The sequence below is a fragment of the Monodon monoceros genome, unplaced genomic scaffold (assembly GCF_005190385.1).
Source record: "Monodon monoceros isolate NGI ecotype Baffin Bay Population unplaced genomic scaffold, NGI_Narwhal_1 Super_Scaffold_18, whole genome shotgun sequence".
Taxonomy (NCBI): domain Eukaryota; kingdom Metazoa; phylum Chordata; class Mammalia; order Artiodactyla; family Monodontidae; genus Monodon; species Monodon monoceros.
Window position 1 is genome coordinate 9,238,738 of NW_021703774.1, and position 25,467 is coordinate 9,264,204.

At 35.9% G+C, this 25,467-nt stretch overlaps 1 protein-coding gene across 1 annotated transcript; it reads right to left on the bottom strand.

The window, feature by feature from the left end:
- Positions 1–1,881: 1,881 nt before the first annotated feature.
- RGS21 (regulator of G protein signaling 21) lies at positions 1,882–24,275 on the bottom strand. The gene is made up of 4 exons (XM_029231128.1): positions 24,265–24,275; positions 19,760–19,836; positions 16,436–16,602; positions 1,882–2,085 (listed from the first exon to the last, which is right to left on the bottom strand). The coding sequence occupies exons 1-4, from the start codon at positions 24,273–24,275 to the stop codon at positions 1,882–1,884; spliced, it is 459 nt and encodes a 152-aa protein (XP_029086961.1).
- Between the last annotated feature and the right edge of the window lie 1,192 nt (positions 24,276–25,467).

Sequence of the window (25,467 nt, forward strand, 5' to 3'; positions counted from 1 at the left end):
TTGCAGGTGAGGGTCTCTGGTTGGGATCTCTTAGAGGTCATTCAACATCCAATTTTTTAACAGATCGTTTTGACACCCGCTGTAGTTTTACCCACTGCCAATCATCTGCTTCTAGGTGGTGAGAGTCTGATTTGTGACTGACTGTGCATTCTTAGAGAAAACCTGAGAGGCAGTCTCTGAACAGGAAGTCTTGCTGTATGACAACAGGAAGGAATTTGCAAACTGATGGTAAAAGGTCAATTTGCATATTCAATGAAAGGAACAGTGCGGTGTTCGAGGATGAGTAGGTTAGTAGATTCTCAGGCCGCGGCAGTTCTAATGGGGAGGAGATTCCTCTGCTGCTGTGAGAACAAGGTGCTGGCTGTGGCCCCGTGGAAAAAGCACTGTTCCTACCAGCTCTGCCTCTTATCAGCACGTGCCCTTAAGAAATAACCGAGATCTCGGGGTTTTACGTCTAAAAGGAGGGGATGTGATTTTAATTTCTAAGGTCCCTTCTGTCTTTTAAAGTTTTTTTTTCATCTCTAGGAATAACTTTTTAAATTTCCTATTTAAGTAGAGACTAAATTAAGGTTGGAACCTTCAAAAGAAATGTTGAAAAGGGTATATATAGCTCTTTTCCATTAAGTGTGCCTTAAGGGGGACTGAATATTCACAATCAGTGTGCATAATGTCTTCCTTTAAAGAATTTGCAAGTGTCCAGGGAATGTTCCGTTTGCATGATGTGTTTAAATGTTTATTTTTCAAGACAAAGGGGAGACAAAATTTTGTCTATCGAATGGTTTGTAGAAACATAAAATAAATCCTGCTATTTTTCCTGCATTTTCTAATGTTCAAATAATCTGCAAAATACAGATATCAACAGAGTTAAATAAATCTGTGAAAATAAAACGGAAACATGGAAGATCTGTTGAATCTTTATAGCTTTTCATATGAACGTGAAATTATTTGTAATTATCATGGGACATTTACATGTAGAAAGAGGACAATTTTAGGAACATCTCAAAATAACTGCATTTAAAAAAATCTCTTTGAGTTTTATAAACAAGTTCCAGTGCTGAAGGAGTGAATAGATACTTAACTCCACAGTTATTTGAGTAGATAATATTGCAGTAATTTTTTATTTTATGGGATAGTCACTGCTGTGCAGTTCATCAAATAAGGACTTAACCATGTTCCTTATTCCTCCTCGTTCCTTTATATTTGTATTGATCTAAGAAAACCAATCCTCCCAACCCTCAAGGTCCTTTTCATACATGCCTATGTGTGTCATTGAATTAAACCAAGTGATCTACTTTGACAGTTTGATCAATGGCATATATATATATGCCATTTTTCTTTTTCATTAATCTGAGGGCTATACCAGTTTAGATAACCACCACATTATCAGATGCTGGTTGAAAATAAATCATTGATACACTAAATGAAGGGTTATGTTTTGGTTTAGAATTTCTCTTTTTACAGAAGTGAGGTTTTGACTAATGCAAATGGTATTTAAAATCATCTATATGATGCTAAACAGTCTCCCATGCAGCAACATGAAGATATATAGTTTCTTGAATTTATAATGTCATAAGAATATCCACTTATGGTTTGAGTGTATTATATGTCTATAAACTTCCTTTGTACTCTCCCAGTAGGAGATTTTTAAGTACCTGATAAAATAAACACATTCTAAACAAATGACTTAAACATTCAGGCTTCAGATATAAAATATTATTTTTCTATTGGAGTAAAACAATGAATTCTAAACCCTAGAAAAACTTACATTGTGTTTGTATATTTAAAACATTCTAGCCTTGAAGTATAGTGATTGAGTTGATCTATCCTATCACTTGTTTTCCCCCTAATTATAATCTGATGGTTAGTTGTCATTTACCTTCTTTACAAGAAAGGGAGCCATTTTTTATGATTTCCAGCCTGTTTGCTATTTACCAGTTTCTTATAAATCTCTGAGTTTAGAAATCGAGGAAAAGAATCCTTGGCCATCAGACTGTAGATCACCTGCTGAGCCTCATCAAAACATTTGAGAGTTGGTTCTGCAATATTCTTTGAGATGAGGTCCCTGGTACTGAAGTCAATGTTAATCTGTGGAAACAAATTTCATTGCGTTAGTTTAATCAAAGAACGCGTGGTTTAAACAGATGGTAGATACACATATGATTTGAATTTTTTTTCTAAACACAAAGTTAATCTGATCTAATCTAATCTAAACAACAGAGAGGTCACATATTCATTTTCTGGAATTCAGAACACATGTTCAGTTTAATTACATTTCCTAGGTTGAGAGTGTTGGCATTGACAGAGAAGAGGTCAAGCCTTAATTTGAGATTACAAAAAATGGCAAAGTGAAAGGCAAACAAGAAATTTTATGATTTTAGATTTCTTTTCCCTCCCATCCTTGATTTCTTTCTAGTACTTTGACCTTAATATGTAAAATGTACTTTTCATAGGCAGAGCAATAATTAGAATTTACTAGGTTGGTTTTCACCAATCCATTCCCATTCTCCATACCTCCCCGTGTTGTTTCCCATAATGCTGCTTTTCATCCTAATTTGTATTTCTTTTTGTTTGCCAAAATGGACCAAATAACAACCCCTTTCACCGACCACCATGCCTCCCATGGAATATACATATATACGTATGTGTGTGTGTATGTATATTCTTGTCCCTTGAGCACTACCACATGTAACTATTCTTAGCAAGGTGTAATAGAGATCTATTATATTGAACACACCATTCACCTGCAAATCTGTAAAATGCCCCAAACCTTGTGGAGATACTTGTCCAATTCTGCCCATATTCCAGGATATATTTTGAGAAGCAGAAAATTTCACATCCAAGTTGTTTTACTTAAACTGAAAATATTCATGAAGTGCGAAAGAGATTTGAATCTTAAAATTCAAAGCTCACCAAAGGCAGGTGCTATATCTGTCTTATTTATCATTTTATTTCTTGGCACTTAGCCAATTATCTGCCACATAATAGGCAGTCAGTAAATATTTGTTGAATAGAATTATAACGTCTCTTGGTAAAATGTGGGAGACTATAAAAATGCCAGAATTTGGGGGTCTGGTAAAAGACTATAAATAACAATTTATGTTTATTGAATTGAAGTTAAAAGATAGGCAGGTAGACCTTCAATCAAATCTCTCCTCTGCTACTTACTTGCTATTCATATGAGTAAAGCAAGTTCTACAGTTTCCTTCAATTTTTGATTTCTATGGTATGAGAGGATAATAATAACATCTGTCTTAGAGTGTTTTAAGGACTAAATGAGATAAGTAATATCAAACTATTTCAGTATTATTATTGTAGGAAAAGAACAAAAGAAAAAAACTTTATTTTGAAAAGAATCATCAAAGGCCACTATTTGCTCACTGATATTTTCTTTCTTTAGCGATTTCAGCTACTCAGGGATCCAGATTACATCTGCTTTGTATTTCTTTGATCATCCTTTCAGGTCCTCTGTCAAAGTTCCAGATGAAATGCCGCAACTTCCTCGAAGGAATCAATTTCTGCTTCTTTATACAGGAAGATGGTGTGGCGTACTGGTAAGATTTTAGAATAGTTTTCCAATCTGTGCTCTAACACTTATGATGTTGCTGACCTGGGGTGAGTTACTTTCATATTTTCAAGCTCTGCTTTTTTATCTTGAAGCTTGGCCATTCTTGACTGAGTGGTTGCAAGAATTAAAGTGAGATGATCCATAAAATCATTGATTCCACAAATATTTTGGGGTATGTTATGTGCCAGGTGCTTTCTATATTTGGGGAAAATACTATATACTTTCTGTGTAGTCTTAGTATTGTACTATAAATAGTACTATTTTATATTTACACTTGAACGATGAGAAGAAGCAGGTTCTCTAAGAATCTGGGGAAGACCATTTCTGGCAGAATAAACAAATGCAGAATCCCTGAGGCAAGAAAGAATTGTTTGTGTTTGAAGAGCCTCGTACCTGCATGGCAGGGGTCCAGGGTGTGAGAAAAACGTTCCTGTGACCAGGTTGGGAGAGGAGGTCAAGGCCAAGTCTTGGGGGGCTTATGTGCTTTGGTAAGGGGTTCTTATCTTTCTACTAGAAGCAATGGGAAGACACTGAAGTGTTCTGAGCAGGGAGGTGGCATGATAACATGTCATGAATCTAGTATAGTGCCTGCCTCATGGACGGAATCAATGAGTAGTGGGTATTACCAAGATCTTGTAGTGGTTTCTGAACATCTAGTATAATCTGTTTCATAAATCCCTATCTTGTGTTGTGGGGATATGAGAATATATGTTGCCCATTTCCTCCTTCAACTATGCTGTTCGTTCTTTAATGGTGTCGTCTGCAATTTGTTGAACTTTATATCCCCCATAAAGGTAAATATCGCAAGTTAACTCCTTTAGGCCTTCAGTCATTGGGTGAGTTTCCACTGATAGCAGGGCCAGTGTGTACCTGGTGCAGAGTGCTGCCTTATTATTTTAATCAGAACTGATCACCTTCAGTATCTCCTCATTCCCTACTTAAAAAACCCAAAGCCCCGATCTTGGCATTCATGACCTATACAATATGGTCCAAACCTATACATTTTTTTCCTCTCCGTGTGCCCTGTATCCCCACTAAGGTAGACACTGCCCCTCAAATTTCTTATATTTTGTTACAGATGAATATTTTCCCATACCATCCCAGTCTAGCTGAAAATCACTCCTTCTCGCCTAAGTCTTTCACAACCTTTTATGTCCTTAAGACTACATTCAAATAGCATCTACCTTGTGAGGTTTACTTGTAGATTTTTTCCCCTTTTCTGACCTCTGAAAGGGGTTTGGGTTACTTAGATAAGATTGACATTTTGCCTGCCCCTTACTATGCCTTGCACAGTGTAAGGATTCAATAAATAAATGCATGTTGTACAAAATGGAAAAAAGCTCTACATTTGTTAAAAATCATGGTAAAATTTTAAGCAGAACTATTCCATTTCAATATGATACTGATAATTACTATTATTTGTTCAGATATACTAAGCTTGTACTTCTGACTTATCCCTCTCACTTTTCTGATTTGCCTGTTTTCCTACCAAGAAGCTGCCAACATCAGCTCTTGATAGCTAAGTGATGAGCAGAGACACCATTCCCAGGGGATAATCAGTAGTCTTTTGAAGCTGCATCTTGGCAATTCAGTTTAATGTCAGTGACAAAATATCACACCCACGTGTTTGTATAAATGTCATTATTTTCCTCCAAATTGTTCAAGCTGGAAACATAAGAATCATCTCTGCCACCTCTTTTACCCTCTGGTCTCTCTCCCTCGCTCTCTCTTTCTCTTTCTCTCTCTCTCTCCCTGTGTGTGTGTGTGTGTGTGTATGTGTTTTCCTTATTCACCTTTTATTTTGTAATTTCACAATGCTGTTTTTCATTCTCACTCCTATCTCTCCAGTTTAACCTTTTATAACGTAATCTCTTCCCTGAACCGTGGAATCTACCTCTTACCTGATACCTCCCCTTCTACACACTGTGGACAGCATTACTATATCAATTTCACCAAAATATCACTTTCATTGTATGAATGTTCAGCTGACAAGGCATTACTTTCTATAGCATAAAATTTAAACATTTTACCCTGGCATCTGAGCTTCCTCCTACCTGGACTTCAAAGTGTTGTTTTGAAATCATCTCCTACTTATCTTTGGTGACATCCACAAAGTTGGTCTACGTTCTGTTCCGAAAGTGAATTTTGTATCTAAAGCCCTCGTTCATGCTGCTTCACCATCTAAAGTCTCTCTTGCCTCCACAGTTTTATTCTGTACGGATTATCCCAAATCCCTTAGGATTCAGCTTAAGTTGAATATCCTCCAAGAAGCCTTCCCTGATCACGCACGGAAAGTCACTGTAATTTCCTTATCATCATACATTATTTTGATGTAAAAATCTTAAGAAATTTGATTTCTTGCTTAAACAGATTTGGATACAATGGCTTCTATTAATGTTAAGTATTCAATCTGATAATCAGAGAGAGAAGATTTGTCACTACAAAGGGAATTCAGTAGCCTGTGGCATGGAATTTACCTGTCTTTTATCTGCTATCTTTTCCCTATTTTTTTCATTAATTCTTTTTTCTCTGCATGTCCCTCCAAGTATGAGCAGAGCAGATATGCGTTATCTAAGTTCTGGGCCAAGTCTTCTCTTCCTGGGTTTTCTTCCTTGGTGACTGTGTCTTCTCCCATTTTCAAATATTTAAGCAATGTCATTATCTCTAAAATAACCCTAAGAATGTTTAAAGATGATTACTTTAACTGTAAATAATAATAGTTAACATTCATCAGATATTACTGCTGTTGTGCTGAGTCTCTATATGGCTACTTTACACACACTTGTGAGATGGATAGTATTATCATCCCTATTTTTCTGGGGAAAAAAACCCACCTCATCTGAAAAAGTAGTTGTTTCTTGCTAGTCATTTCTGTAATTTATTCATTTAAAGTATTTCACTGAATGGGTGCTTAGGAATTACGCTAAGATCTGACTATATAAAGATGATTATGTTGAAAGTCAGACAAGAAGACAGATTTTGAGAAAGTAATCCAAAGGGAAAAATATACCTTCTGAAAAAAAAGATTTTTGAAAGAAATGAGATTGTAAGCTGAGAATCAAGGTATTATTATGGGTATATAAGTTTAAGGAAGGGACTTGGACATGGGAGGGAAAACTGGAAGAAGCCCAGTGGGTTTTCAGGAGGAAAAGGGCAACAGTCTGGAAAGGCATGAAGGTCCAGACCACATAGACTTCTGTAGGTCTCGTTAAATAATTTTTAATTAACCTGAGAGCAATGAGGAGAATTTTAAGTACAGTACTGATAATAAACACATGTTTGAAAAAACATATCACTGGCTGCTATGTGGTATAACAACTAGGTGTGGATAAAGGGAAGAAAAGTTAGGAAGTCATACCAGAAATTCAGGTGGTCAATCATGGTGGATTAGGCTGGGCCATGTCACAGAGAATGAAGGGAAATGCATAGATTTCAAAGATATTTAGAAAGTAGAATAGATGGAACTTGTGATTGAATATTTATGAGCTGGGATGAGGAACAAAATCTTTAAGAATGACTGGATTTTAGAAATATTCTGAAGAATGAGATGACAGAGTGTTGATGGGTTGGATAAGGCATGTAAGCAGAAGAGAAGAGACAAGTATGACTATCAGCTATTTAGCCAGAGCAAAAAGGATGGAGTTGCCATTAACCGAGATGGAGAGACTCAGGTAGAAGAAAGGTTTGAGAGGAAAATTAGGACTCAGATCTGTGTTTAAGTTTGAGGTGCCCTCTTAAAGCCAGAGGGCTAGAAGAGATCACCGGGGGAGTAAATGTAAGCAGGTAGTAGAGGAGAACTGCCTCCTCTCACAATAGTGTGTGCTGGGTTATGAGTAGGAACAGCAAAATAAGTTGTTAAAGAGTGGTGAAGGGGCTTCCCTGGTGGCGCAGTGGTTAAGAATCCGCCTGACAATGCAGGGGACACGGGTTCAAGCCCTGGTCCGGGAAGATCCCACATGCCGCGGAGCAGCTAAGCCCATGTGCCACAACTACTGAGCCTGCGCTCTAGAGCCTGCGAGCCACAACTACTGAGCCCACGTGCCACAACTACTGAAGCCTGCGCACCTAGATCCCATGCTCCACAACAAGAGAAGCCACCACAATGAGAAGCCCGCGTACCACAATGAAGAGTAGCTCCCGCTCGCCACAACTAGAGAAAGCCCATGTGCAGCAACGAAGACCCAACACAGCCAAAAATAAATAAAAATGAAAATAAATAAATTTATTTTTTAAAAAGGGGGGGAGTCAGTAAGAGAAGAAGAAATTGAGTCCTAGAAGCCAACTGAAGATAGTATTTCAATTAAGAGAGGGTGATCACCGTTGTTAAATGCTCCTGAGGAGTCAATCTGGGTGAGGTTTGAGAATAGTCTACCCAAAGTGCCTTGTCTTTTCTTCTTGACTTCCATGAAATTTCAGTATCAGGACAAAAGTGAAAATATTAGGCCTAATATATATTTTGACACATACATTCCTTTAATATAATCACTTTTCAAGACATGTCTGCGAACTGCACCCCCAACTTTGCATTCATCTCAAATTTGACTTTTGGCTGAGTTGTTGTATCAATTTCTATCTCAAAAAGTAAGAACAGAGGAGATGTTAATCTCGGAGTAGTTTGAAGGCAGACATCTTATCAGGTGGTAACCCTCTAGAGATGCAGACCTTCCAACTGTGTGGTCTTGAGTCCCTCCTGAGCTGCTTGGGAATTGCAGGGAAGCTTAGACTTGTCTGAGGATCTCAAATTAGTAGGTCCAGAGCATGGGTTGAATGTCGTATTGACTGATGAAATAAACGCAGTTATATCTATATTCTTTACCGATGTGAATGATCACTTGCATTTTGTTTCTACGGATACACTTAAGTTTCAAGGATACTGAGAAATACCTTTAATTTGCTTATTTTTCAAAAGGTCATGAATTACCTTAGCTATCTGAGACCACTGCACTGCCAATCTCAGAAAACAAGACTTAGGCTTGTGATTCTCATGGAATGACAGCTGAGATGTCATCGCAGCTGTTTAGCAGCTTTTAAATCCTGTCAGTTTTGAAAAGGCCTTGACACAGCTGACATTGACAACAATCCATTGCATTAAAATGACTACCTTCTGACTGGTGTTTGTGATGGTTGTTTAAAAACGATATTATTATAATGAGCCAGAGATATTTTAATACTCAGGTGATTTTGATAACTGCAAGTTATGCAAGCCAATTCCTCATTTCTATACTAGCAGTTTTAAATTCTTTTGGCTTCCAACAAATTATTTTAGCAGGAAGAATGCATTTTAAACTGTACCTTTTGGCTCTCTTGTGACCCTGAACTGTGCTTTATATATTTTTACATAATTTGAATGAAAAGTTCTCAGTTGAGCTCTCACATTCAAATGAGATAGACTTTTCCTCATTTAGAATGTATAGTGTAGCAGGAGACTGTCATTATGCAAAAAGTGTGTGCATGCATATGTAAAACGCCTTGCTCAAATAGGGCAGGCAGCTTCCTAGACCTCATTCACAACAGAGCTTAAAAATTACTATTCAAATTAAAGCCGCCTATAATCATGTTTTTGGTTACATAATTCTGTTTAATCACCACTAAAACCTCTAGTATTACTTCGTTTTTGGCATCATTAAAGGCACACGAATATCCTGAAATATATTCTCAAGGGCGGCTATTAAAGTTGAGAATAGCCAAGTTTGTAACGTCGAGAAGGAATCCGTCTTGCACAGGACTGTATCCTTTTGTTATGATTGGTTTTAAAGACAGAAATAAGTGACACGAGATGGGAGGCAGTACTAATACCTTAAATTGGACAAGAGAAATGGAAAAAATAATCAAATGTATGTGATTATAACATATAAAAGCATGATGGATATGGATTGTTAAAAATAGATGTAGATAGCAAATGTTATCTGGAGCAGCTGAAAGAGAGTCAGATTGACTGGTTTCCTTCACCAACCCCATCATGCTAATCCAAGATTAAGTAGTGCAGGGACATGTGCAAATTCAGAAAGCAATAGCCAGGACATGGAAGCAATCTAAATGTCCATCAACAGAGGAATGGATAAAGAAGATGTGGTACACATATACAACGGAATATTACTCAGCCATAAAAAGAAACAAAATTGTGTCATTTGCAGAGACGTGGATGGACCTTGAGACTGTCATACCGAGTAAAGTAAGTCAGAAAAAGAAAAACAAATATTATATATTAATGCATATATGTGGAATCTAGAAAAATGGTACAGATGATCTTATTTGCAAAGCAGAAATAGAGACACAGACGTAGAGAACAAAAGTATGGATACCAAGTGGGGAAGGGGGAATGGGGTGAATTGAGAGACTGGGACTGACACATACACACTACAATGTATAAAATAGATAACTAATGAGAACTGACTGTATAGCATGGGGAACTCTACTCAGTGCTCTGTGGTGACCAAATAGGAAGGAAATCCAAAAAAAGAGGGGTTATATGTATACCTATGGCTGATTCACTTTGCTATATAGCAGAAACTGACACAGCAGTGTAAAGCACCTATACTTCAATAAAAAACAAACAAACAGCTGAGCATTTTGTTTTTGAGTTGAAACGCAGCAATCATTCTTTCAGAGGGCCAAAATGATACTGCAGGTTATTAGAAGAAATATTTCTGCCACTTTGTTTTGCTTTATAGTTTAAGAAGTTATACAAATTAGAGGGAATATGAGAAGAGAAATACAGCTTTTGATAGAAAGGAAGATAGACTCTGTGTGACAAGATAATTTTATGCTTTTGCCTTTAGCATAAACACCAAGGTTCCCAGGCTGTGTCATGAACATTGAAAATAAGTGGTAGATCTAAGAAAGGAGTTTAACATGTAAAAGCCTGGGCAGAAGACCTATGTCCTCATGAGCTGTGTACCTTAATGACTGTAGGACCCATCATTTTCTCTCTAAGGTTCAGTTCATTTTTCACCTGTATAAGGTAGATGATTGTAATGCCTCCCTAAGATAGTGAACATGGTGATCAAATCAGACAGTCCATGTAAAAGCCCTGGACAGATGTGGCTTATGGTTTCTTTAGCTCTGCTTTTCTTTCTTTCCCCCTCTCCCTCCCCCTTTTCCTTCTCCTTCTCCTCCTCCTCTTTCTTTCTCTCTCTCTCTCTCTCTCTGTCTCTCTCTCTCTTCCTTTTTAAGAGGTCCCTTTAGTTTAAGACGAAATAAATACGGAGCAGAAATCACTGGGTTGCAGGAGGTGCTCTTGCCTGCACTTATACTCCAAGGCACCCAGTACTAGGCTTCTTTCACTACTGGACTAGCCTTCTAGGCACCAGTGGGTCCTTCGGTTGACCTCCACTTCCACTACTATCATCCTTCCCTCCTCCCATTTTGTCTTGTTTTCGTCTACACTCAAATTTCTGACCAAAGCTTACTAATTAACTTCTTTTGAAGTACATTTCCCGATCCCTTAGACTTGGATTTTTCTGTTGCATGAGATCACATCACCTGTATTTCCCTATCTCAACACTCATGAAAGCTTATTGTAATTACCTTCTTATACTACAGTTTTCCCACCATTATGGTTAGCTTTATTTATTCAGAGACTGTCTTTTTCTTAGTGGCACCAGCAAGGTGCTTGGTATGTAATAGACACCTATCTATTGATTAGTGTACAAAAACTTAGGAAATTAATAAACAAGCAATCATTTTATCTGGAGGTGACTCAATAGCTGGGGGGCACTGTTGGCAAGCAGCAACTTGTGGGGCAGGACCAAGACTCAAAATAACATCAGCACCTTGTGGAAGTGACACTTAAAAAATGCAAAGAAAATACAAATACAAAATGGAAGATACAAAATTGGCATTCCAGTAATATCACGAAACGCCTCTAGGTGCCCATGGGCTTCTCTCTACCAAGAATTCATATATCTATCTCTTCCCTCAAGACTCAGTTTAAAACTAACCTCGTTTAAAATAAAGGCCTTATCTCAATATCCTGCCTCAGAACTATTCAATCATTATGTCCTTTTAGGTATAATGCAAACAATTTCACCTCTTACTTTTCTTTTTTTTTTTTTTTTTTTTGCACTTAATCATTTGTTGCTTTCCTATTTTTTCCCTAGAAAAAAATAGCGAAGTTCTAGAAATTAGAACTTAATTTAGTCCTAGAAATCAGTTCTAGAAATTTCATTTTTTAACCCAATTAGGTTGAAGGTTTCTTTTGAGCCAAACTATAGTTTCAACCTGTTTTATTTTATTGAATTTTATTATCGAGCTGCCTCATCCACATAAAACATTGCATTATATTTCTGTGTTTATTACCTGTTCTCTTGCCCAGACCTAGCTTCCCTTCCAATGGAGGGAATTTATCTAATGAAGGGGAATCGTAGGCACAGAATAAGCACCTATTGACGTGAAATAAAAATACGAGTCAATAAATAACATTGTACTACAATAAAAATAAAAGCAAAAAATACAGACAGGTATTTTAAAAAGCGTCCTGCACAACCCATTAAGACATCTTTTCCTTTATGACTATAGTTTCTTCTGTTTCATGTTATGATGTCCTCACATTTAATAAATACATTAAGAAATTAAATATTTTATACTAACATGTTTTACTTAAGAAACTGCCAATGTATTGGTTCCTGGATTGGTCATACTATGAAGTTAAATTTATATTAAATTTTCAACATTACAATATAGTATGATTTGGAACATTTTCTAATCTCACAGAATGACAATCAACATAGTTTTCTCTTTAATCACATATTTTCCATCCTGACCAATTTTCTTTCTAATATAAGGGAGTGATGATACAAACATAATGTATATAAATGATATAAATAAAGCATAAATACTTAAAATATGTCAGTGTTTAGCTGAATATAAAAATATTATTTAATTTTTTGAAGATTTACATTCTTTTGAAACCAAGTAATATTTTTTTGAAAATTTCCAAATATTATGAAATTAGTGGTCCGAATTGAAGGAAGAATAAATACAAGTTTAAGAATTCTTTTTCTTTGCCACTCACAAGTTCTTACTGTGTGCAAAGTAAGGCCACTTTAAAATATATATTGCTTATCTAATAATTTTCTCATTTTCAAATCACTTAGTCAAAATATCTGGCTCACACTTATTTTTTTTTCCTGCAGTACCTTCTGAAAATATTTCGGTACAATCCATTCAATGAGTAGCTCTTTCTATCTGAAACTAGTGATTTGCTGTCATGTTCTTCTAATTTGTGTTCACATATATACATTTATCAAGTCTTTTAAAGTGGTTTTTCCTCAAGTGTTCTTTGAAGTTAGTTAATGGATGTTTTCAGGTAGATTCAGTAACACTTACAGTGACTTGTGTAAAGAAAAAAGGGATTAACAGTAGAAGCTAACACAACATTGTAAAGCAACTATACTCCAACTAAAAAAAAAAAAAAGGATTAAACTTTTTAAAACCTGTTCTGCCCCATGTAAACCCTAGACACTTGATCTCATTCATCATTCTCATCTCTCCTGTGTGGTTGCTACATGCTTTTTCATAGATACGTTTTTTAGATGTGGAAACTAAGGCTCAAAGGGGTGAAATAGATCACCACAAGATTACAGGATTTGAATCTGTATCTCTAACCTTCAGGTTTTCCACAGCATCACATTATTAGTGTAGAAACCAGAGAGATGGTAACACTGTAAAGGAGAGGGCACGAGGTCCACTGCGATTATTATTATCTCTCATAGAGACCTGAAATTTCAATTTTTGTGTGCAGTTTTGCCTACTAGAATAGGAAACTGAGAACCATTATTAACATCAATTTATAGATAGGGATCATTTGGTAAATTTAGTATATAGTCTAATTGTAAATTGTCTATTTGCATCAATTAAAAAATATTGTCATGCTTGCAATTTTATAGGTGAGGAAATAAAGACATAAAAAGTTGAAAAGAAACTAAATGGGATTTAATAGACATCTGGATAACGTGACCTTGTCATTGTTCTCTGTTTTAGGGTTTTCTACCAAGGAAATTGGTTATAATTTTGATTCTTTATGAGAGTCAGTTTTACAGCTATAATTGAATATAGAAAAATGGAGAATACTTTCATATGAATCTCATTCTTGAATTAATTTTCCACTTAGGAAAATCATATTTTCCAACCTCCATATCAAATATACCACTTTGTCATGTGAAGCCCACCTACTAGATAAATCTAAGCTACTTCCCACCCTCTCTTTATCTCTACTGCTGCCTGGCCAGCCTTATCCCCCTGCTTCTTGTTAGCAGTATCCAAATGCTTGTGATTTCTGGAAAACGCTAGGGAGCTTTGTACATCCAGGCTACACACTGTGCCCGCAGTTTGAAATATTCTTTTTTCATTTGCTCTCTTGATGAATATTGCTTATTTTTAATGACATATCTTTTTCATATGTGAACCACCCGGCAAATCGGTCCCTAAATTCTCCAGATAGACTTAATCGCTCTTTCCCACTGTGCTAATAACAAACTTTAATTATTTAAATTATTAAATAGCTTATTTTGTATTTGACTGTTTTTTATCACATGTCAATCTCCCCTTCTACTCTGTGACTTCATTGTGGGAACAGGCACTCAAAAATAACTCCATTTAATGAATCATACTAACAGTCATATTATATTTAATGTGTAACTGATGGACTATAGAGAGATACCTTGAAGACTGCAATTGGTATATAAGAGACAAATGCACTTTAGTAATTGGAATTGGAAATAATTAATGGCAAATAATTGGGAAGACAATGACTGTTGTAAATGTATATACACACTTCTTTGTCTTCAATGAGAATTTTGTCATATCCAATAATAACCTCTTTAGACACTTCAAGGAGACAATGTAATCTATTATTTGAAAAGCAGCCATAAATTTAATTATATTTTATGTAGTAAAAATTAATTAGATGGACAAATTATTAAAAAGTATGAAAGTTTTATGTCCTAAAATAGTAGCTGTACTATTTTTTAAAATTATTACCATATAAACTTATTTTGGAAGGGAAGATTAGGAAAGAAAACAAAACTATTTTGTCCAAATTGATAATTTATTATATATTGTAACTTTGAATCCAGCTATAATTAAAAGATTACATTTCTTACTAGAAGATTTTTTATACATAATATTTGAGAATGTTGTCTTAAAATAATCATTCAGTAGATGGATTCATAAAGAAGAAAAACATCTGGCTTTCAAACCAATACCACAATAAGTAGGATACGTCTAGAGTTGATTTCAAAGCCTTTTAGGGAATGAAACTTTAATCAACTTGACAAATCTTATATAATACATTTTCAGTTTTCTGGAATTATTTATTGATTTTTAGATAGTGACTGGGAAATGAATGTTGAAATAGCTCCACAGGAGTTATGTTCTTTTCTCTTTCCCCCTTTGAATTTCAGGCTAAGCTTCAATTGTTTCACATGTCTGTGATGTTATACTTTACCAATATATGCTACAGTAATTAATGTCCATCTAAAACTTGAACTATTGATACGGCAACATTATGCCCTAGATTTTTGGAGATGTTTGCATTTCATCTGTGCTGTCCTCTGTTCTCACTAGTACAATAACTTCTCATACCATGAATTTTAATTTTGGATTAGAGAATTTAGTAACTGTCACTTAGGAGGATATCAGTATTTCAACTCTAGGGAAAGATGATGACTTGTGCTAGTGGTTTATGTTTGGTGCTAGTAGTTTCATATAGGTTCCTGTTTGCTGCTTATGCATTAAAACTCTCTGCATATGTTATACTTAGTGAGGAATCAAAGAAGTTTTAAAAAATATATATAGTTAAACATTACGGGGGTGTGCAGAGATGATCATGGTTTGGCTCTGGAAATGAAGTCAAATATAAATGAGATGTTACACACATAAAACACTTTATGGGGTCTATTCTTGGAGTCATTGCAGGTTTCTCTCTAAGGCCCTTTCTGCATACTTGCCCCTCAGCCCCAGCTAGTGATCTAATCTTTATATCAGAATGGTTCCCCTTTGTTAGTTTAATAAGGGAAGACCTCTGCCCCAAGAAGGTACTTAGCCAGAGGGGCTAAGAGGGCCCTGCCCCTCTGCTGGTTTCCCTGGTAACCGATGAGCCAAGCTGATGGCAATTCCCCCTATAAATGGTAACCTCCCTATTCCCCCCGACTCCCCTGCGACGTCGGCCACCACGTCCTGCCCGCCGTCCACCACACATGGTGGGGTGTCGCTCCAGGACCTTGCTTCAGACATTTAAGCTCCGCCATCCATTAAACCATTGATGACTCTTTCGCTGAGTCCGGGCTCTTTCTTTTGTCTTGAAGCTGGGCAAGTGCAGGCCTCGTAGGCCAGCGGGGTGCAGCCCAACACCCATCAACGAAATAAAGGTAAGCAAACCCCTCTTTTGGAAAGGAAGACATTATTATATGCTGTTTTTGGGTCTCCAAAGTATTAAATGTAAAGAATTTACACTGTTGGTTAATAGTTGTTTTTTCCCTCACATACATACCTTTTTGATTTAAAAAATTTTATTCCAAATTGACCTCCGTGGTTTACAAAAGGGAAAATGAAAGTGAATTTGAAATCCAGCAGCACGTTTAAGTAGGATTTCTGTAGAGCTGTTAATTTCTGACATATTAGACTATTTTCAAGAGCCTGCGTGTTGTGCTCAGAAAACAGAAACCTTTAAGCACATAGAAGGTGCTTAAAAATATTTGCTGAATCAGTGCCAGAGGATCACGGTAAGGAACTTCTTTTTGAATTTACCAACATTTTCTGTTTGAATACATAGTGACAATTTAATTTCCCTCAAAATGGACTTCGCGCCTTTCAGTTGGGAGCAGATTTGTTAGCAGATAAATATTCACTATTGTGGAATATTTCACCCACCTCTTTAGGGGCATCAGCTTCAATGAATTCAGAATAAATTATCTTGGCTTTGGAAGCAATTTTTTCTGCACTTTCTGTTTTCTTAAAGTCTTCACAGGCAAGCCAGACCTCAACGTTTTCTTCACTGAACTCTGATTTTAGGAATGTTCGAAAAGCATCTAGACCAGCTATAAGATATATGAGAAAAAATTTGTTATATCACACAGTGCAGTCATATGACCAAAACAAGTACGTTGTATAGGGTGAGCATTTGAGGATTCAGTGACAAATATTTATCATCCCTCTAAATATAACATTTATATATTTTAGTTTTTAACTTTAGAAAACTTTATTTTGGATCAGTAGTCATAAACATAAAACATTTATATCTGTATTTCTACAATTAGCATTTTTTAAATTGAATAATAACAGGTAGTGCTTGAAGTCTGGGATTCTCATAGGTCCCACCTCTTCCCATTATCTTATTTTCAGCCAAATTTACACATTTATTATTCGTTGCATTCATAAATAAAGTTTGTGACCACCTGTTTAGACTCTTCCTTTCTCTAGTTTCCACATTAAAATGTGCCCCAAAAATGTGCCCCGAAATCTTCTTTGGCACTCCTAGAGTTTCTTTGGGAAGGTAATGCTTCTAATAAATCTTTTAAGGCCGAGGATGGTTAAGAGTGGGCCTCTACAGAGGTAGCAGGTTAGAAAGATTACTGTCAAATTCCCAGAGTTGCCTGAACTAAGCCAGTCCTTTCAGTTCGTGTTACTCAGTTTCAGTTGGCGCCTTCTGATGGCAGTGTCTGATCATAAGTGAGACTGTGTTTCTCTGAGGAGGAAACACCCTTTGGCGCATTTGTCGCTCAGAGGGATTCGCCTTCCTTCACGTTGGTGGGTTTCTCTTCCACCTGCCGTGGGGGCCCCCATGCCTGTGCTCAAAGCAGCTCCTCCCTGACTGTGTGCTGAAGGGCTGACCCTTCAGGTCGCAAAGTAGAGAGAAGTAAATTTATGGAGAATCGGGGGAAAGGAAAAATTGACCAGCAAAAAAGAAAATATCGGAAAAAAGTGTATGGAAAAGGGGCCTAAGTTAGCTGTTCGTAGGTTGCTGCAGGTTGGAAGGAAAGTGAAGGTTAGTGAGAGAAAATAGAAAAGGGCTTCATGGAGCAAGATTAAAGTGTCTAAAAACACTATTAAAAATAGATCTAACGAGCTTTTAATTATTTGAAATAGAGTTGAAATAACAGGTCACCGCAAAGGGTTTTCAGGTACCAATGAAAATTCTCAGTAGAAATATTGGCGAGTGTGGATGTTGTTAATATGTGAGCACTATAAAAAATTCAATTAACTGCACATTTCTTGCATTTAAAAATACATCTGAGAAGCTTCTGAGATTCTGTGACACATATTTGGGTTATAAAAATCCTCTTAGTAACACAGTTAAAATTTTCCATGAGGTCCAAACAATGGTGAATTTGACAGGTCTAAACAGAGTTTAGACTAAAATCTATTTTATATAGGAGATTAAGCAATAATACTGAAAGAATATGGTAGATTCATGTCTGGCACTATTTTATTTGTGTGTCATTAAGGCATATGAAGCTTTTTCCCAGTGAGGGTTATCTAAGTGCATCCCAGAGACAGGAAGTTAGAGATCAAGAGACTATTGTTATTTTCTTCCCACCTGCTATTTTAATGCAGGGCTACATCAAACTAACGACCATTTCCTTCTTTTCTCCTCCTATTGCTCTGTTTGGACACAAGGGAACAGAATAAACAACTAAAACTGGGGCTAGTTATCTCTGTCTTGGACACACTATTGTTGAACTACTCATCTACCCTATACATACAATTTGAATGTTCATAGGATGTCGAGTGACTTTGGAATAATATGGTACATACAATCACTATCATGTCATCTGAGGACTCTCTACAGGAGGGAATGGCTACTGCTTAGGCACAGCAGGGGCTGATGGTAGAATAGGTCAGCAATAGGTGGCGGAAGCCACACTAATACATGCAAGACATATCCTCAGGTCACAAGACAAGGAGGTCATATGGTAAGTCGTTTAACCGTTTAAAGCATTAAAAAGCATGAGAGCTATTTCTCTGGTTTTATAAAAAGCAAAAACCAAACAACTTTGCAGATGAATCTATGACTTTTCTGCTTTATGCGAGCGTGAGGTACAAAATCCCAGGAGGTTTGCAGGTGGAAGCATTTGCCTTCATCTAACACCTTCCATGTCTCTGTTCTGCGGTGCTGTCCCAGCCAACTCTCCACCTGCAGATACCTTCCTGAGGCTCTTAGCAAACCTGATCTGTCCCGCTGGTTATGTATTTAAGGAAAAAAGAGACACGCCGTTCGAAGCTTACAAAAATGCAATTCCATATGTCTGACATCTTTAATATATGTCCTTAGTTGGATTCTAGGTGTATTGTGGATTATTTTATGTCTGTGCTTTGGGAATTAGTTATTTGAGAATCATAAAATGAAAGTGTAATTTTGTCTATTTCAGTCTAATTGTGCATATAAATAAACAGCCATGAAGAATTTATTCAGCTTTACCATGTTTTAAACTTTTCTAATATTCTGATATTTACTTTATAAATTTAAAGTGGAAATGCCATTTGATTAGAACAAACAATACTGCATTTCAAACACTTTCTATGTATGTCTCTATAATGTCATTTCTATCCCATATGAAAGAGAAATACTGCCAAGCAGGATTATGTATAACAAAAGCAGAATTCTACATATCTTTGTAAATGACTATTTTGTATTAAATTCTTAGATGTTTTATTTATAATTGACCAAAATTACCTTATTAAGCCATCATATTAATTGAAAATATATGTCCACAATGTACATATTAATATATACACACACATTTAAATATGTTTTTGTATTCACTAAAGTAAGAACTCAATTGAAATAAATATTGATACTTAAAAAACTTTATTTTAGCCTGCAGGACATGAAAAACAAGTGATTTATTTAAATTTTCCACTTTTCAATAGTTTGTACGTGTCTTTCAATTTGTAACAAAGGTAGTCATGATATACATCAAATGATAATGAGTCTAAGAAAATGACAACTTTATCACTTCCTATTTGGGATTTTCTTTTTGTTTTAACGTTTGGAATTTCTATCATCTTGTCTTATTTTGGACCCAACCTAATTCCATTTAAACTTTGGGCCTGTATAAATTTGTGTGAGTTTTGGGAATCTCATTCTTCAAATATTGATCAAACTCATACTGTATAACATGACTACAACTTTCAGAATTTAATGATTTTATTTTAATCATGGTATTTTTAAACCTATTATTAGTTGGATCTTACCTTGGTTGGTTAAAAGTGTATCCATATTTTCAGAACACACTGTTGTTTCTGTAGTTGGTGACCTGTGGAAACAGCATCTACCCTTGACAATAGCATTGTGATCTTTTTCTTCTATAACCTATAGTAATATTTGAGTTATGTGTATTTATTGAATTATATCATTTAAATTAGCTTTGCTTCATGAATTAAACTGCAAAAGGTCAACGAGAGTTATATAATGTTTTCCACAGTAGAGAGCAATAGCAAATCAAAGTGGGATGTAATTTGACATCAGCAAATTATTAATCTGGCCAACAGTGTTAATAATACTTACAAATTCTTGAATTCTAATAAAGGCACGAGAGAGATTGCTCATTGTTCTACATAGCCTCGTGAATTTCTTCTCAGCTATATTAATTGTTAATTTATACGGCATTACACTAGTCTATTCCTGAAGAGTTATCATGATAGCAATAATGACGAATGAACTATTTTCTAAGTTTTCACAGTATCCAGAATTGTCCATTTCATAATTATGCATCTTAAAAAAGTTTTTTTAAAGTTTTGATTAAGGATTTCTAACATGTGATGATTTTAAAAATGTTTATTTATAGTATTTTGAGAAGTCCTTACCTACTCTGAGACAGCCTTTATTTCTCTTTAGACTGGTATGCTTCCAGTTCTGGGTTGATTTATTTAAATCTAGGAATCAGTCAGGACAGAGTAATATCTTTTCCAAAGCAGTCAAAAAATGTATTGACTTAAGTCTTCTAAAGAAGGTATACTTTTAGGGATGTGGTGTAGAAATAATAAATCAGATTTGAGATATAAACTTTCTGAGATGTAAATATAACATGCATTATTCCCCTTAATAAACAAAGATCCTGATGAAATAAGTCCCCATCCATAGAAAGCATCGGCTACCCAGAAGAAAAATTTTGGATAATGTAGCTGTGATGTGAAAATGACTTCGTTATGGAAAGGAATGGTCTAATTGAAGGTTTCTATTAAAATGATTGATAATAAAATAGAGTCTCCCATCCAGTCATTCTTATAAACTTTTACATTTGCATATCAAGGTGACTAGATGTATGTAGCATCTATGCTACATACATAGATGCTACTAGCATATATGCTAGTGTGACTCGATCTCTAAGCTTTTTTATTCTATTACTTTGTGTGATTTGCTGCAGTTTTCATCATTTGTGTTAGGAGTGACTCTGCTCCCTTCTGCTGTTGCAGTTGTAGTTATATTTTCAGATAGTAATGTCTGTCCTTGTAGAGGCTACATGGGGAGGCTATGTTGACAGGGAACTCATCTTGCTACCTCCCATTACTCTTATTTCCTATCTCCCATTTCTTTTACTTTCTTCCCCAATGGCAGGCAACTGATTTTCCTGTCTCCCTTGATCTACTAAATCCTGGGGACACAAGGTTTCCTGTGAAGCCATTTTGAAATGGTGTTTTTTTTTCATTCAAATGGACATTTTAAAAGATTTAGGTTGCATTTCCATCTTTCATAAATGCAGAACGGGACCCGACATAAGATCTAATTTTCTGTAGAAGAGCTTGTGTGCACTATGAAAACTGTTACTGTAAAATGCTTACATTATATTTCATGTGAGTCAAATATTAGGTCTTCTGTCAAATATTAAGAATTCTATCAAACAGTGCTAAAATTACATGACTGCTTAAAACGCACGTGTTTAAAATGTTGTGTGTATTTGTAGATTGAAATTTGGTGGTTAGCATGGTACTCAAATTTCTACTTAGTACCTGTGGAATGTATGTTCATGAAGAGGGCAGAGAGTTTTGATCCCTAGTCTGGCCACACAGTATACCATTCTGAATAAGGAACAGCCATCAAAGAAAAACCCTGAGAAATAGAATCTAGGCAGAATCGTTCAAGAATGGACATGTACTCCCCCATTTGTATGTAAGTTGTCTGATGACAGGAAAATATGTTATTATCCAGCACCAAGAACAGTGTGTCTGGTTCAAGAAATATTTGTTGGACATGTAAATAAATAATGACTGAATGGCCAAACCCCAGATAGTGGCAGGCATTAAAGCCTTCAATGGAAGCAGTGCAGTGGCTTTCAAGATGCTGGTAGATGACCGTGATAAGAAGGTTACTAAAGGTGTAGTTGAATTGTGTTAACTTCAGAGTGTGTTTTGGGGTGAGGAAAGAGGAGAAATGATGCAAAAGAATCACTAGGCAGCGACAGACCAGGGACCTCACTCTCAACCCTGAGCATGTGAAATTGGAGGAAATGGACAACATCCATTCTGAGGGCATCAAAGCAAGCCATGTCCTTCAGGGAGAGCCAGAGTTTGCTTAAGCCAAAAGCAAAAGGAATATTCAGGGAAGGACTTGTTGGATGTAAAGGAGTCTTTTTGAAATGGAAGTGTTCAAATGAGTGGTAGCTATTCTTAGTGTCATCATGAATGTAGGGAAGCAGTAAAAACAGAAAAAAGAGAGCAAAGTCTGGGAGATGGTGTAGAACCAAGGACAAAAGAAAATTCCTAATGTTTTGAATTAAGGAGATATACTAAAATATTACAGATATTCTATAGATATAGAATATCAGTGGAGATACTAGGATATTCTAGTAATATTTAAGGTCTACCAAATACTGACATTGTTGTAAAGGAAAAAGTTGTCCTTCAACCCTCTGAAGAAATACCCCTGCTGGTGTGTGATAATGCCTGGAATGCCCTCAGCTCGCTGTTTTCTAATAGATTTCAAATTTGACTTGAGAGGTTCAATTTTGACTACCTGATATGATGGAAGCGTTGGTTGTAAGGCAGTATTTAGTTTTCAGAAGTTAGGTGAAATGCAGCTATTTCAAGAAACAGTATTAATTTGCTGTTCAGATTTTTAAATTTGAGGTTGATTGTAAGTCTTTGGAAGAGTAATTTCTATATGTGAATAAACTGAAAGACAATTTTTATAATAGCACTAAAATGAAAAGCAATGTACTGAATGTTTACTATCTATACCACATTGTGCTAATCATGTCACATACTTTACCTCATTTAATCTTCAAAATGACAGTCTGTTTTAATCCCATGTTACCAATGAGTAATAAGACATAAATGTTAATAACTGGTGTAATATCACACATGTATTAATAGGCAGTTCGAGTTCAAACACAGGTGTATCTGCTTGTAACCCAAACTCTTTTTACAATTCTTCCTGGAATGGATGAGTCAATATACATATGCTTATACTTTGTTCATGTTTTGGAACATCTGTAATAAACGTTTCAAATAAATTTTAGGGTGTTTTTCCTGTAATAGAGTTTATTACACGTCACACAAATATTTCCTCTAAATAACGGTTAAACTGTAGTAATTTCTACTCAATAGAAAGTTTTCAGAAGCCAGTGGTTCTTGAATTTTGTACATTATCAAACAAAAATAGGACATTTCTTATGTTAGATGTGACTGACAAATAGGTTTAAAATTTTTAGAAACACAACTGTATAAATGTTAAGAAAAATCTATTGAATTAAAATTGGGGGATAGAGGGGGTGGCTGATTTAAAAATAGACTGACTGGGTTGAATTTACTTGACAAGTGCAACCTTAAATGGACAGTGTACTTCTCCCTCCCTCCTCTCTCTCTCTCTCTCTCTCTCTCTCTCTCTCTCTCTCACTCTCACTTTTCTTTTTTTTCCCTTTTATTTGGATTTTAGTTGGAACTTTACAAAGATTTTGTCTGGCTCTTCTCCATTGTGTGTTCGCATATATTTCCTGTAAAATTGTGGTGCATAGTCGGGGTAATTTTTTTGTGTGTGTATGACTTGCCTTGAAATTCACTTGTGTATCTGGAGCCAAAATCACACTTAGTGTTTCATGGGGCTTTGGCTGATTTCCTTCATTAAATGAGTGCCATCAAGGCCAGCAGTCCCCATATTATGTGTCCGGAGAAGAGCCAGGCCAGATGGGAACTGCGTGAAAGCTACCAGTTATCTTGCTAACTGTGCCCGCTAGAACCAGTTGTATTGCATGTAAAAATGTGGGCTCTGACAACTGAGCTCTCCACACTCAATTAGCGGTTTGCTGGAGAGCGAGAGATTCACGCAAGGAGCCCGCGTGCTCCAGGAAGTGACAGCTGCTGCCTTACCCCGCAGTTAATATCTATGTTCAAATTTCTCAATCCATGTTGCAACGACGAATAGTTTTTGCAAGGATCATATGTATCTTATGTCTTTAACCTGAACATTTAATAATTTGGGAAAGCTTCACATAAAGGGAGCTCAGTGGGTTTTCTCCACTTCGTAGCCTTTCTTTATCTTAGCAAGTATAAAGAATTAACTGTACAGGCAAGCCATGCATTGTGGATGGATTTTAGAAAAGAAGAAGAAATCAGTGGAGAAAGGAGAAAAAAATAAATCAGGAGGAAAGACAACAATTAGCATATTTATCATAAATGAAGGAAACAAAACATCGAGACTAATGAAGGCTCAAGTGTTTTCATTTGTACATCTGAGACAAAAATAGCTTTGAACAGCAGCTCACTTCACTGGCATTTTCTGTTCCACTGTCTGGCTGTCACAGATGATGCTGAATTTCTCTTTCTGACTGATCTTCAAGCTGAAGGGAATGTGACAGCAGGAACATTACAATTAGTATGCAAATACCTATCCCCTGGGTTACAAATTGGCATTCTTTAAATCATGCTATTCTCAGCTTTCTTCATTTTGCTGTTAACTTTTCACTGGTCAGAACACTTAAACTTCTAAGTAACAAATAACTCTTGGAATGAGTGTGACATTTCCTCAAGTCTGTGGCATAACTGAAATAAATTCCATTTGAAAGTTTGGTTTCTAAAGTTCGTATACATCCATTTACAAGACAACTATTGTTCACATGAGGTTAAATCAACTCGGGAAAAAACATATAGATATAATTCAATATTCACCTTTAGGTCTTTAATCTGTCTAAAAGGTCATTTTCCTTTGTTCTTTGATTTTCAGAAAGTCTGGGGAAGACTTTCTTTTTTAGTACTCTTATTTTAAGTATATATGTTTAAGGATTTTAACAGCTTTATTCATGGATTAAAATATTCTAACGCAGGCATCACACTTTTTAAAAAATTGTGGATTTATTATAGTTTAATAACATGCATTTCTCAATTTATTTTAACCATGCGTTTTGTGCCAATATTTCTTTATACAGCGTTGATGTTTGAGATAATAATACTTAAATATGTTTATCAAGATAAAGGACTTATATTGGTATTTTTATTTGTAGTAAAAGTTTTCTACATGTTTCATCAAGCTTTTATGTCAATATGACAGAGTTCTTCGATAGCAAAATTCTACCAGTGTATATTTATGACCCTTAATGTAAATTAAACGCTCCTGAAAGACTGATGATTTTCAGGGTAGAAGAAATAAAGGAGTCAGGGACTTCCCTGGTGGTCCAGTGGTTAAGACTTCACTTTCCAGTGTAGGGGGTGTGGGTTCGATCCCTGATCTGGGAGCTAAGATCACACATGCCTCACGGCCAAAAAACCGAAACATAAAACAGAAGCAATATTGTAACAAATTCAATAAAGACTTTAAAAAAATAAAAGGTCCACATCAAAAAATCTTAAAAAAAAGTCAGAAGACCACAGAAAAGCTGCTTGTCCCTGAGTTAGCATGGAAGCGTCCCCATTTCGTTGATCTATAGAAATGCCAGAGGGCTCGTCCTAGGCAAGTGGCCCTGGCCTAATGA